The 14,344-nt window shown below is 49.6% G+C and overlaps 1 protein-coding gene across 2 annotated transcripts in view; it reads right to left on the bottom strand.

The window, feature by feature from the left end:
* LOC124008765 (Krueppel-like factor 7) overlaps nt 1-14,344 on the bottom strand; it is a 59,911-nt gene that overhangs the window by 14,412 nt on the left and 31,155 nt on the right. For both annotated transcript variants that reach the window (XM_046320299.1, XM_046320298.1), the window contains exon 2: nt 10,696-11,335. In XM_046320299.1, the coding sequence (XP_046176255.1) occupies nt 10,696-11,335 (640 nt within the window). The remainder of the gene's footprint in view (nt 1-10,695; nt 11,336-14,344) is intronic.

The raw sequence follows: 14,344 nt of genomic DNA, 5'->3' as shown, positions 1-14,344 counted from the left end.
ATAATGCGCCGACAGGAATATGGTGGGGTGCGGGTACAGCGGAGGTAAGCCCAGGCACTGGGTGATGATGAGAGAGGTTGTATCTCTGGACATGCTGGTTGTAATGGGTGAGGTCACCGCATGTGTGGGAGGTGGGACAAAGGAGGTAACAGGGGTATGAAGAGTGGAACTAGGGGCTCCATTGTGAACTAAAACAATGATCACTAACCTGAACAACAGTATACAAGGCATATTGACATTTGAGAGAGACATACAGCGAGGCATACAGTAATCACAGGTGTTGAATTGGGAAAGCTAGCTAAAACAGTAGGTGAGACAGCAACAGCTAGTCAGCTAGCACAACAAACAGCAGGTAAAATGGCGTTGACTAGGCAACGGGGCCGACAGATAAAACAAACAAGCAGAATGGAGTACCGTGATTAATGGACAGTCCAGCGTGCATCAGCTATGTAGCCAAGAGATCAGTGTCCAGGGGGCAGCGGTGGATGGGCAGGGAAGCTGGACTGGCGAGTGTTATCCAGGTTTTAAAAAACTAACAATGACTAAATAGCTGGAGCGTCTGGAGGTTCTTGAGTGTGTTCTAAAAAATTAAAAATAATAGCGATTCCGTATCACAATGGGTGAGGCAGGTTTCCGGAAGGTACAAAAATTTTAAAAATCTAAAAGAGATCGTAAAGAGAAAGTAAATATGGGTCCAGAGAGTGTTTGGGATGCGGTGATACAGACGGTTAGCAGGCCTGTGCTAACAAGCTAACAGTTCGTAGGCCCGAGCTAGACAGGGTAGCAGGGGTGTGCTACAGGTGCTCTGGCCGGGCTAGCTTCAAGCTAAGTGGGTGGAAACGCTAGCCAGGGGTTGCAGTTTAGCTAGATAGCTAGTTGTGAAGATCCAGCTGAAAAATGTTCCGTTTGCGGTGGGAATCCGGGGATGAAAAATAAATAGGTCCGTTATGCTCTGGTTAGAGTCGCGTTGTTCGAACTGGCGAGAACTTTCCGGGCTAAAGGTTAGCTGATGACCGGTTAGTTGAAGACCGCTAGCATAGCTGGTGGATTAGCTGGCAAGCTTCAGTTGAGGGGTTTCGGTTCCGAAGTAAATATAAATACTTTAGGAAAAATAGCTACATTGGGTGAGGCGGGTTGCAGGAGAGTATTTGGAAGCTTAGATTTCGCAAAATGTATTTAGAGGTATGCGAAGAAAAATATGTAAAAAAACGAAAAAGACGCGATATATACAGGGGACAGGACGACAGGACGACTTACTCCTCTCTCCTATAATATATATACTATAATATAACTTATATAATATATATAATAGCTCCCCGGTGTGTTTGGATGGTTTAATGAGGCACGGTTTGTTCCAGCAGTTGTCACACGTTTTATATCTCTCTTCAAGAGTTCCATCCAATCCACATAACACTTGCTTCATCAGCTTTCAGAATGCAATTAAGAAAGGAAGGAAGCATTTTGTGGTTTGCAGTGCTTTTATAATGACCTGCCTGCTATCTCCCCAACCGAGCTGCTGGAGAACGGAAAGGTACATTACCATAATAAAGCAAATGGGATGACGTGTGTCAGCAGGTGAAGATATATTTAGGAGGACTAGCCCCCTCTTCCTCCTGGGGCCAGCCTTCTTTGGTGTTACTCTGATGTTGTCCATAAGGAATTCACTACTCAACTACTTAAAATACCAGAGGCCATTCTTATATTCAGAGGCTAGCTGAGTGGTAGGTAACAGAGGCCATTCTTATCTTTAGAGACTAGCTGAGTGGTAGGTAACAGAGGCCATTATTATCTTTAGAGGCTAGCTGAGTGGTAGGCAACAGAGGCATTCTTATCTTTAGAGGCTAGCTGAGTGGTAGGTAACAGAGGCCATTCTTATCTTTAGAGACTAGCTGAGTGGTTGGTAACAGAGTCATTCTTACCTTTAGAGGCTGGCTGAGTGGTAGGCAACAGAGACCATTCTTATCTTTAGAGGCTAGCTGAGTGGTAGGCAACAGAGGCCATTATTATCTTTAGAGGCTAGCTGAGTGGTTGGTAACAGAGGCCATTCTTATCTTTAGAGGCTAGCTGAGTGGTTGGTAACAGAGGACATTCTTATATTTAGAGGTTAGCTGAGTGGTTGGTAAGAAAGCCCATTCTTATCTTTACAGGCTAGCTTTGTGGTGGGTAACAGAGGTACAAGGTGTGTAACAGAGTACTTATCACTCACATCCAACTCATTCCCCAAAACAGGTTCACATTTCCCCTATCCTCCCCTCTCCTCTAGCCCCATCCTCCTCTCTCCTCTAGCCCCATCCTCCTCTCTCCTCTAGCCCCATCCTCCCCTCTCCTCTAGCCCCATCCTCCCCTCTCCTCTAGCCCCATCCTCCCCTCTCCTCTAGCCCCATCCTCCCCTCTTCTCCAGCCCCATCCTCCCCTCTCCTCCAGCCCCATCCTCCCCTGCCCTCCAGCCCCATCCTCCCCTGCCCTCCAGCCCCATCCTCCCCTGCCCTCCAGCCCCATCCTCCTCTGCCCTCCAGCCCCATCCTCCCCTCTCCTCTAGCCCATCCTTCTCTCTCCTCTAGCCCCATCCTCCTCTGTCCTTTCCTCTCCTCCTCTGTCCTCTCCTCTCTTCCTCTGTCCTTTCCTCTAGCCGCATCCTCCGCTCTCATCTGTCCTTTCCTCTCCTCTAGTTCCATCCTCCTCTGTCCTTTCCTCTAGCCCCATCCTCCTCTGCCCTCGAGCCCCATCCTCTCCTCTGTCCTTTCCTCTCCTCTGTCCTTTCCTCTCCTCTGTCCTTTCCTCTCCTCTAGCCCCATCCTCCCCTCTCCTCTGTCCTTTCCTTTCCTCTCCTCTAGCCCCATCCTCTCCTCTCCTCTGTCCTTTCCTCTCCTCTAGCCCCATCCTCCCCTCTCCTCTGTCCTCTCCTCTCCTCTAGCCCCATCCTCTCCTCTCCTCTGTCCTTTCCTCTCCTCTAGCCCCATCCTCCCCTCTCCTCTGTCCTCTCCTCTCCTCTAGCCCCATCCTCTCCTCTCCTCTGTCCTTTCCTCTCCTCTAGCCCCATCCTCCCCTCTCCTCTGTCCTCTCCTCTCCTCTAGCCCCATCCTCTCCTCTCCTCTGTCCTTCCTTTCCTCTCCTCTAGCCCCATCCTCCCCTCTCCTCTGTCCTTTCCTTTCCTCTCCTCTAGCCCCATCCTTTCCTCTCCTCTGTCCTTTCCTCTCCTCTAGCCCCATCCTCCCCTCTCCTCTGTCCTCTCCTCTCCTCTAGCCCCATCCTCTTCTCTGTCCTTTCCTCTCCTCTAGCCCCATCCTCCCCTCTGTCCTTTCCTCTCCTCTAGCCCCATCCTCTCCTCTGTCCTTTCCTCTCCTCTAGCCCCATCCTCTCTGTCCTTTCCTCTCCTCTAGCCCCATCCTCTCCTCTGTCCTTTCCTCTCCTCTAGCCCCATCCTCTCCTCTGTCCCTTCCTCTCCTCTAGCCCCATCCTCCCCTCTGTCTTTTCCTCTCCTGTAGCCCCATCCTCTCCTCTCCTCTGTCCTTTCCTCTCCTCTAGCCCCATCCTCTCTGTCCTTTCCTCTCCTCTAGCCCCATCCTCTCCTCTGTCCTTTCCTCTCCTCTAGCCCCATCCTCTCCTCTGTCCCTTCCTCTCCTCTAGCCCCATCCTCCCCTCTGTCTTTTCCTCTCCTGTAGCCCCATCCTCTCCTCTCCTCTGTCCTTTCCTCTCCTCTAGCCCCATCCTCTCCTCTGTCATTTCCTCTCCTGTAGCCCCATCCTCCCCTCTGTCCTTTCCTCTCCTCTAGCCCCATCCTCCCCTCTGTCCTTTCCTCTCCTCTAGCCCCATCCTCCCCTCTCCTCTGTCCTTTCCTCTCCTCTAGCCCCATCCTCCCCTCGGTCATTTCCTCTCCTCTAGCCCCATCCTCCCCTCTGTCCTTTCCTTTCCTGTAGCCCCATCCTCCCCTCGGTCATTTCCTCTCCTCTAGCCCCATCCTCCCCTCTGTCCTTTCCTCTCCTGTAGCCCCATTCTCCCCTCTGTCCTTTCCTCTCCTGTAGCCCCATCATCCCCTCTGTCCTTTCCTCTCCTGTAGCCCCATCCTCCCCTCTGTAATTTCCTCTCCTGTAGCCCCATCCTCTCCTCTCCTCTCCTCTCCTCCTCCCTCCTCTCCTCTCCTCTCCTCTCCTCTCCTCTCCTCCTCTCCTCTCCTCTCCTCTCCTCTCCTCTCCTCTCCTCTCCCTCCTCTCCTCTCCTCTCTCCTCTCCTCTCCTCTCCTCTCCTCTCCTCTCCTCTGTCCTCTCCTCTCCTCTCTTCTCTCCTCTCCTCTAGCCCCATCCTCTCCTCTCCTCTCCTCTGTCCTTTCCTCTCCTCTGTCCTCTCCTCTCCTCTAGCCCCATCCTCCCCTCTGTCCTCTCCTCTCCTCTGTCCTCTCCTCTCCTCTAGCCCCATCCTCCCCTCTGTCCTTTCCTCTCCTCAAGCCATATCCTCCCCTCTCCTCTCCTCTAGCCTTAAAAACAAGAGAGGCAGATTTAGGTCTGGCCCACTCCCCCCCTCCCTCACACCGGCCAATTATAGTCCCGGGAGGCATGGATGCCTGACTCAGTCTCCTAGCAACCGGGTAAGGGATGAAACACGAGGAGGAGGCAGCTAGTGCAGCTGGCTGGATCTGGCATTGGCAGCACACGCCGCTGTGCCACAAGCCAATTACCACTCACGCTGGCAGAAGAGAATGCAGTTGCCTAGCAACCTGCACTGTAACGCTGTACATTCTTGATGGGGGTAGGGGGTGTGGTGGTTGTGAGGGGGGAGGCATAGTGGAGACAGCATCGATACAGGCTGAGACCAGTGCCTAGAGCACAGAAGATAACCACTCCAGCTACACACTCCTCCATTGATAGGCTATGGTTGCCTAGCGACACACACACACAACCCAGCCTCTCAGGTGGCTGAGTTGTGGTTAACTGCATTTCCTTCATTAGCTGGAGATGGACCGGAGTATCATGGTCTCTGAGGTCATTATGGGGGCACTGGGAAAGCACTTTACAGACCAGTACTACTCACTCCTACACGTTTACTGTTACACTAGTCAATGCTGGCTCCCTTTATATGAGCAGAGAGGGAGAGTGTGTGGGTGTGTGTGCATGTGTGTGAGAGAAAGGGAGAGATGGAGGAGACAGAGAGAGGAGGGGAGGAGGCAGGACAGAGAGGGAGAGTGTGGGTGTGTGTGAGAGAAAGGGAGAGATGGAGGAGACAGAGAGAGGAGGGGAGGAGGCAGGACAGAGAGGGAGAGTGTGTGGGTGTGTGTGAGAGAAAGGGAGAGATGGAGGAGACAGAGAGAGGAGGGGAGGAGGCAGGACAGAGAGGGAGAGTGTGAGGGTGTGTGTGAGAGAAAGGGAGAGATAGAGGAGACAGAGAGAGGAGGGGAGGAGGCAGGACAGAGAGGGAGAGTGTGTGGGTGTGTGTGAGAGAAAGGGAGAGATGGAGGAGACAGAGAGAGGGGAGGAGGCAGGACAGAGAGGGACGTGTTTTACTCTTCCCCTCTTCAAAATCGAATTGCACAATTCCTTATCTGCGTTCAAACCTCCATTCATAAAACTCACTGCAGGGACGTGTAATTTCCACAAAGTCTGCTTGATTCCAGCTCTATTGTTAATCTCTTCTCTGACAGTCATTTATGGGAATAACAAGTGAAGAAAAGAGGGGTTTGAGTAACACCGTCTCTTAAGTCATGTCCTGATGATTGAACGAGTGGAGGCCCATGGCACTATGTCTCAGACTGAGATGTTCCTACCTCTTCTCCTCAGTGCTCGGTCCCTGTCTTGGTGCTGTCAGTGGCTAAGGTAACTATTTCAGCTAGCTATAACAGTGACCCTGTGCTTTTAGAGCCAGCATGTCACGTGTTTACGGACATATTCAATCAATCCCTATACCAGTCTGCTGTCCCCACATGCTTCAAGAGGGCCACCATTGTTCCTGTTCAAAGGAGGCTAAGGTAACTGAGCTAAACGATTACCGCACCGTAGCACTCACTTCCGTCATCATGACGGAATCTCACACTCAACGTCAACAAAACTAAGGAGATGATTGTGGACTTCAATTTGTAAGTCGCTCTGGATAAGAGCGTCTGCTAAATGACTTAAATGTAAATGTAAATGAAACAGCAGAGGGAACACATCCCTATCCACATCGATGGAACAGTAGTGTAGAGGGTAGCAAGTTTTAAGTTCCTCGGCATACACATCACAGACAAACTGAATTGGTCCACTCACATAGACAGCATCGTGAAGAAGGCGCAGCAGCGCCTCTTCAACCTCAGGAGGCTGAAGAAATTTGGCTTGTCACCAAAAGCACTCACAAACTTCTACAGATGCACAATCGAGAGTATCCTGGCGGGCTGTATCACCGCCTGGTACGGCAACTGCTCCGCCCACAACCGTAAGGCTCTCCAGAGGGTAGTGAGGTCTGCACAACGCATCACCGGGGGCAAACTACCTGCCCTCCAGGACACCTACACCACCCGATGTTACAGGAAGGCCATAAAGATCATCAAGGACATCAACCACCCGAGCCACTGCCTGTTCACCCCGCTATCATCCAGAAGGCGAGGTCAGTACAGGTACATCAAAGCTGGGACCGAGAGACTGAAAAACAGCTTCTATCTCAAGGCCATCAGACTGTTAAACAGCCACCACTAACATTGAGTGGCTGCTGCCAACACACTGACACTGACTCAACTCCAGCCACTTTAATAATGGGAATTGATGGGAAATGATGTCAAATATATCACTAGCCACTTTAAACAATGCTACCTAATATAATGTAAATATCATATGCATACGTATATACTGTACTCTATATCATCGACTGCATCCTTATGTAATACATGTATCACTAGCCACTAACTATGCCACTTTGTTTACATACTCATCTCATATGTATATACTGTACTCGATACCATCTACTGTAGAGCCTATGCTGCTCTGTACCATCACTCATTCATATATCTTTATGTACATATTCTTTATCCCCTTACACTGTGTATAAGACAGTAGTTTTGGAATTGTTAGTTAGATTACTTGTTGGTTATTACTGCTCATTCACGTGTTCCAGCCATATCCCTCACTCTTTTTCACGTGTTCCAGCTATATCCCTCACGCTCATTCACGTGTTCCAGCTATATCCCTCACGCTCGTTCACGTGTTCCAACTATATCCCTCACGCTCGTTCACGTGTTCCAACTATATCCCTCACACTCATTCACGTGTTCCAGCTATATCCCTCACTCTCTTTCACGTGTTCCAGCTATATCCCTCACTCTCTTTCACGTGTTCCAGCTATATCCCTCACTCTCTTTCACGTGTTCCAGCTATATCCCTCACGCTCATTCACGTGTTCCAGCTATATCCCTCACTCTTTTTCACGTGTTCCAGCTATATCCCTCACGCTCATTCACGTGTTCCAGCTATATCCCTCACGCGCGTTCACGTGTTCCAACTATATCCCTCACACTCATTCACGTGTTCCAGCTATATCCCTCACGCTCATTCACGTGTTCCAGCTATATCCCTCACTCTCTTTCACGTGTTCCAGCTATATCCCTCACTCTCTTTCACGTGTTCCAGCTATATCCCTCACTCTTTTTCACGTGTTCCAGCTATATCCCTCACGCTCATTCACGTGTTCCAGCTATATCCCTCACTCTTTTTCACGTGTTCCAGCTATATCCCTCACGCTCATTCACGTGTTCCAGCTATATCCCTCACGCTCGTTCACATGTTCCAACTATATCCCTCACTCTTTTTCACGTGTTCCAGCTATATCCCTCACTCTTTTTCACGTGTTCCAGCTATATCCCTCACGCTCATTCACGTGTTCCAGCTATATCCCTCACGCTCGTTCACGTGTTCCAGCTATATCCCTCACGCTCGTTCACGTGTTCCAGCTATATCCCTCACGCTCGTTCACGTATTCCAGCTATATCCCTCACTCTCTTTCACGTGTTCCAGCTATATCCCTCACTCTCGTTCACGTGTTCCAGCTATATCCCTCACTCTCTTTCACGTGTTCCAGCTATATCCCTCACTCTCGTTCACGTGTTTCAGCTATATCCCTCACTCTCTTTCATGTGTTTCATTGACCACATACTACTCAAAATGCATGGCCGATGCATAGCTACATTCTAAATGGGAAGCTAGTGTGGATATTGGAGCAGACCAGTTGAGGCTGTAGAACTGACATGGAGCGTTAGAGTCCGGGTCCATTCCAATTCAATTCAGGAAGTGAACTAAAATTCTAATTCTAATTCTCCTCAATGCCTTTCAATAAGATTTTTTGTTGTTGTTGTAATAATCTGAATTGGTTTGGTTTACTTTTTGAATTGACTAGAATTTAAATGAAATTGACCACAAACCTGGTTATAATACAGGTGTTTGAGAAGTGCCAGATTTAGCCTATAGAAAGAGTACGTAGAGGCAGACTAAAATATACTGGGAAACCACGGCTTATCCAGGTCAATCCATCAATCACTGGGCAGTTAGTCACTCAGCGGACAGTTTCCTGACAGAGGTGTGAGTGGTTTGGGATTGAGATTGAGGAGAGTGAGAATTATGGCCATTTCCCCCTCTGGAAATCTGCTGAGGAAGTAGTGTGGTAACCTTGAGAAAGAATACTGATAGCAGAGTATACTGAGGGCCCTGGCAGCGCTGAACAGTACTGAAGTACTCATTTTGGCTGCTGGTGCCTGCACTCTAAGTTTAGGTGGTAATTATATTTTAGGGCCAATATTCTGTAATTGGTACTCAAGCAGTTGAACATTTGAGGAGCCAGTGAGCACTGGCCCAGGGTGAGGGTTAGGGTGAGGGTGAGGGTCAGGGTGAGGGTCAGGGTTAGGGTCAGGGTGAGGGTCAGGGTGAGGGTGAGGGTCAGGGTTAGGGTGATGGTCAGGGTGAGGGCGAGGGTCAATGTGAGGGTCAGGGTTAGGGTGAGGGTGAGGGTCAGGGTCAGGGTTAGGGTGAGGGTGAGGGTGAGGGTCAGGGTTAGGGTTAGACGAGGAAGAGGATGAAGAGGCTGAGTAGGATTAGGGTTAGACGAGGTAGAGGATGAAGAGGCTGAGTAGGATTAGGGTTAGACGAGGTAGAGGATGAAGAGGCTGAGTAGGATTAGGGTTAGACGAGGAAGAGGATGAAGAGGCTGAGTAGGATTAGGGTTAGGCGAGGAAGAGGATGAAGAGGCTGAGTAGGATTAGGGTTAGACGAGGTAGAGGATGAAGAGGCTGAGTAGGATTAGGGTTAGACGAGGTAGAGGATGAAGAGGCTGAGTAGGATTAGGGTTAGACGAGGTAGAGGATGAAGAGGCTGAGTAGGATTAGGGTTAGACGAGGAAGAGGATGAAGAGGCTGAGTAGGAGGTAGAGGATGATAAAGATAAATGAGGCTCCATTAACAGAAAAGGCCATGATGAGTACCAGGTATGATTAAAGAGAACCTGAGCTAAAAGTAAGAAACATGAACCATGGATGGACGTCTAAGAAGGTAAGGTATGATGTGTAGTAGTTCTGACGGTCTGGTGGTCTAGTTTGTCTGAGAGCTCACCCTGCCTGTTAACGACTCAGATGATCTACCCCTTTGATAAATGATACTTATGTTTTCAGATTAAGTGACTTTCCCTGGGCAGAAGTGAGCAGTATTTCCCTGAGAAAAAGTGAGCAATATTTCCCTGAGAAAAAGTGAGCAGTATTTCCCTGAGAAAAAGTGAGCAGTATTTCCCTGAGAAAAAGTGAGCAGTATTTCCCTGAGAAAAAGTGAGCAGTATTTCCCTGAGAAAAAGTGAGCAGTATTTCCCTGAGAAAAACTGAGCAGTATTTCCCTGAGAAAAAGTGAGCAGACCCCTCCTGTCTCAGCCTCCAGTATTTATGCTGCAGTAGTTTGTGTGTCGAGGGGCTGGGGTCAGTTTGTTATATCTGGAGTACTTCTCCTGTCTTATCCGGTGTCCTGTGTGAATTTAAGTATGCTCTCTCTAATTCTCTCTTTCTTTCTCTCTCTCTTTCAGAGGACCTGAGCCGTAGGACCATGTCTCAGGACTACCTGACATGATGACTCCTTGCTGTCCCCAGTCCACCTGGCCGTGCTGCTGCTCCAGTTTCAACTGTTCTGCCTGCGGCTATGGAATCCTGACCTGTTCACCGGATGTGCTACCTGTCCCAGACCTATTATTTGACCATGCTGGTCATTTATGAACATTTGAACATCTTGGCCATGTTCTGCTATAATCTCCACCCTGCACAGCCAGAAGAGGACTGGCCACCCCTCATAGCCTGGTTCCTCTCTCGGTTTCTTCCTAGGCTTTGGCCTTTCTAGGGAGTTTTTCCTAGCCAACGTGCTTCAACACCTGCATTGCTTGCTGTTTGGGGTTTTAGGCTGGGTTTCTGTACAGCACTTTGAGATATCAGCTGATGTACGAAGGGCTATATAAATACATTTGATTTGATATTTCCCTGAGAAAAAGTGAGCAGTATTTCCCTGAGCAAAAGTGAGCAGTATTTCCCTAATATTTATTTCCTATCACATACTTAATTAAGCTTGCCTAGTGCAGTGGGATGGAACAGAATAGTCCCAAAAGTGCCGTCCATTTGGTATTCAAGGCAGGCTCAATCTGATGCTCAAAGTATCTGAAATAAAAACCAATGCAATTTCGACTGTGCTGTAGACTGCAGAGTAGTGCTGATGAGTGTCACCTGTGTGTGTCCTCTGGTGGGCCTTGAGATGGGAGCTCTTGGTGTAGACCTTCCTACAGCCGTTAAACTGGCAGCGGTGGACCCTCTTCTTGTTCTCAGAGATACCCCCCACGCCCATCACACACGTGCCCCCCTGCTCGCCGTCGCTGTGCCCGCCTGTGGTGTCACGCCTTATGGGCAGCGGTTGCGCTTTTGTCGCTGCCAGCATGGCGGCGCTCAGCCCCACCTTCCTCGCCACCAGTTTGAGAGTGAGCGTGCCGTCCGCGGATGCCGTCAGAGTCTGGTGGGGGTCGGGCTTGACCAGGTGGCGTCCCAGCTCCGGGGACGAGGGCGGCGTCAGGGAGGTGACGGCGCTCAACTGGGTTGGGTGTACCCCTCCCCCTCTAGACCCTAACCCCATCCCGTCTCGAAGTTTGGCAGACTTCAAGGCCCCAGAGAGGTGCTTCCGAGAGGGGCAGAGCAGGGGCGGTAGAGGAGGGCTGGGGGGGTCCGGGAGGCTGGGGAGGAGGGGGTCTAGTAGTTCTTCTTCACTGTCCTCCTTCAGGTAGGCCGGGGTGAGCAGGCAGTCAAGCTCCTCGTCAAAGAGGTCCGACAGCCTCTTGGGCTCCGTCTGTAGATAACGCTCCAACTCCAGGCATGTCTGAAGGGAGAAGGGAGAGACAGGGGTCAGACTCACACATAAACCCTATGTCTTAACACTGATATACAGGTACTCGTATAGTGGTACTGCTATTCCCAGACTGGTGTACTCATAACCTTGGCTGAAGCACATGCTACATAGAATCACTACAGTGCAGATTTCAGTGGAATAATGGAATACTGTGCTGCTGATGGTGAACATCCCTCTAAAGCTGAGTGGATATTTCCTGTTCGGATTTGTTCACTAGATCACATCATTCAATGAAAACAACCTGACAACTCCCATAATTACTACACCAGTCAGAGCTGGGTGATATGTGGAGCTCTCTCATCAACTGATATAATGTATCCAAGTGAGCGGGCAACTAAGGCAATTGATTGATGAATAGCTCACCCCTGATGCCCTTAATTTCCCTTTGTGCCCACCACAGGAGGTTGGTAGCACCATAATTGGGGAGGACGGGCTGGTGGTAATGACTGGAGCGGAATCAGAGGAATGGTATCAAATATATCAAACACATGGATGCCATTCCGTTTGATGCCGTCCTCCCCTCAGCAGCCTCCTGTGGAGCCCACTCCCATACCCTCATCATTCTGTATGTCTTTGTGACTGTATACAGGTAGATCAGAGAAGTCACATCCCTGATTGGCAGATGAGTGACCACTCTGATTAGAAGCACCTGCTGCTCATTGGTTGTTCACCTGTGTTCCCTCCAAATGCTGTTGTGAATGAAAATGATTTGTACCTACACACTGAAGGCTGCCGAGCCAAAACGTCTGTGTACGCTGTCCCCTGATGCAGTGAAAATCCTTTAAAAAAAAACACATTTTATGCGACATCTTTTTGAGTGTGGACCCATCAAACCTTTTTATATATATATGGAGAAAGACTGCTGCTGTATTTTTAGAACCCCAGGGAGGATAGTAGATGGTGGAACCAGCCCCACATTACCAGGCCTGGCAGCTCTGCAGAGATGGCTCATTACACACAGATTGATTACAATGGCTGGAGTGGGGAGAGGAGCCCTGAACCGACTAACTCTCTCTCTCTCTCTCGCTCGCTCGCTCGCACGCACACACACACACACACACACACACACACACACACACACACACACACACACACACACACACACACACACACACACACACACACACACACACACACACACACACACACACACACACACACACACACACACACACACACACACACACACACACACACACACACACACACACACACACACACACACACACACACACACGTCTCTCTTTATTGAGCACAGATAAGCCACGCGTGCAGTTTTACAACCCTCAGATTGGGGAAAGGACAGATTTATTAAGTCATCAGTCTGGGGATTTCCTTCTGGTTTGGCCGTATGCTAAAATAACAGAATATTCCATCATGAACCACCTGCATTTACCTAGTAGACCAACTCCATCAGACAAAGCCTGGCTCTCTTCAAGAGGGGACGTGTTGGGTTGGAGATGTAGGGACGCTGTTCAGACGCTGTTCAGCACAGCAGTGCTCTCCGCACAAAACCATAAAGGCGTTTTGTCTGACGGCAGGGCCGCCCTCCCTCCTCCTCTCTCTTTCTCTCTGATAGCTGTGAGTTGTGTTTGGCATGTAGAGGCTAAAGTACTCTGACAGTGGCAATGGGAGAAAACAACCCTGCCGCCGGGCCTTATACCAACCATTTCAACTGAGCCAGAGGAGAATGACAGACAGCTCCATTATGGAGGTGGAGGCTGTACAGACGGCATCCATCTGACAGATCAAGTTCATAGAACTCTTGTTTCTGTGTTCTGCACTCTAAAAATCCTATAGTTCTTTATTATTTGTATCTGTTGCTAGGTGATACTTTTTGGGGGGGTGGGGGGGGGCTGTTAAACTAATTTGCATATTAACGTAAAATTGTAAGCACCCCCAAGAGGGTGTCAATAGAGAAATGCTGTGGAAATGTCTTTCTTACCTGTTATAATGGGGACTTATTTTAAGATGCTTTAAAAAAATAACCTTTTCCGTGGTTTTACTGCTCCCTTGATTGCTGCGGTCATTGTAAAATGTAATTGGAATGAACTGAATTTACGAGAGAGGCAATTTAAGTGTTGGCGACATTAAGAAGTGATAAGAAAATGGTATGCTTCATTCTTCACTGAATTCAAAAGGGAGAACAATCATCGATACAGCCATTGGTCACCGTCTGAGTCTGCTAACACTAGAGAGCTCAATATGCTCATGCAGTGTATAGTTCATGATGTAGAAATGTTCAGCTTTCATGATTCATTTCAAGCTATTGCCCTCCCTCCCTCCCTCCCTCCCTCCCTCCCTCCCTCCCTCCCTCCCTCCCTCCCTCCCTCCCTCCCTCCCTCCCTCCCTCCCCCTCCCTCCCTCCCTCCCTCCCTACTCATGGGGTTATGAGTAAAGAAAGAAAGAGGGGGAAGTAAAAATGGACGAGGAAGAGAGATGGCTGAAGAGGGAGGAGGGGAAAAGAGATGGAGAGAGAGACATGAGGGACAGAAACGAGGTATGGAAGAGAAACAGATGGATGAAGGAGGGGCTGAGGAAAACCGAGAATAACCGGGGGTGCGAAGGTGTGAAAAAAAGGGGAGACCGAGAGCGAGAGAGGGAACGAGGGTGTGAAAAAAGGGGAGGCCGAGAGCGAGAGAGGGAACGAGGGCTTGCCTTGGCTCTCACAGTGGGAAGTAAAACCAATCCTGGGCCTGTGACATTCACCGTAACGGTATCCTCACAGCAGGCTAACTAACATACATCCAGGAGCCTTGCACTCTGAATCGTCACCTCAGAGAAAGGAGAGATAAGACTGCACTCTGAATCCTCACCTCAGAGAAAGGAGAGATGAGACTGCACTCTGAATCCTCACCTCAGGGAAAGGAGAGATGAGACTGCACTCTGAATCCTCACCTCAGGGAAAGGAGAGATGAGACTGCACTCTGAATCCTCACCTCAGGGAAAGGAGAGATGAGACTGCACTCTGAATCCTCA

Source organism: Oncorhynchus gorbuscha, linkage group LG21 (assembly GCF_021184085.1).
Source record: "Oncorhynchus gorbuscha isolate QuinsamMale2020 ecotype Even-year linkage group LG21, OgorEven_v1.0, whole genome shotgun sequence".
In the NCBI taxonomy this organism is placed as follows: Eukaryota; Metazoa; Chordata; class Actinopteri; order Salmoniformes; family Salmonidae; genus Oncorhynchus; species Oncorhynchus gorbuscha.
This window is presented reverse-complemented; position numbering and strand designations above follow the sequence as displayed.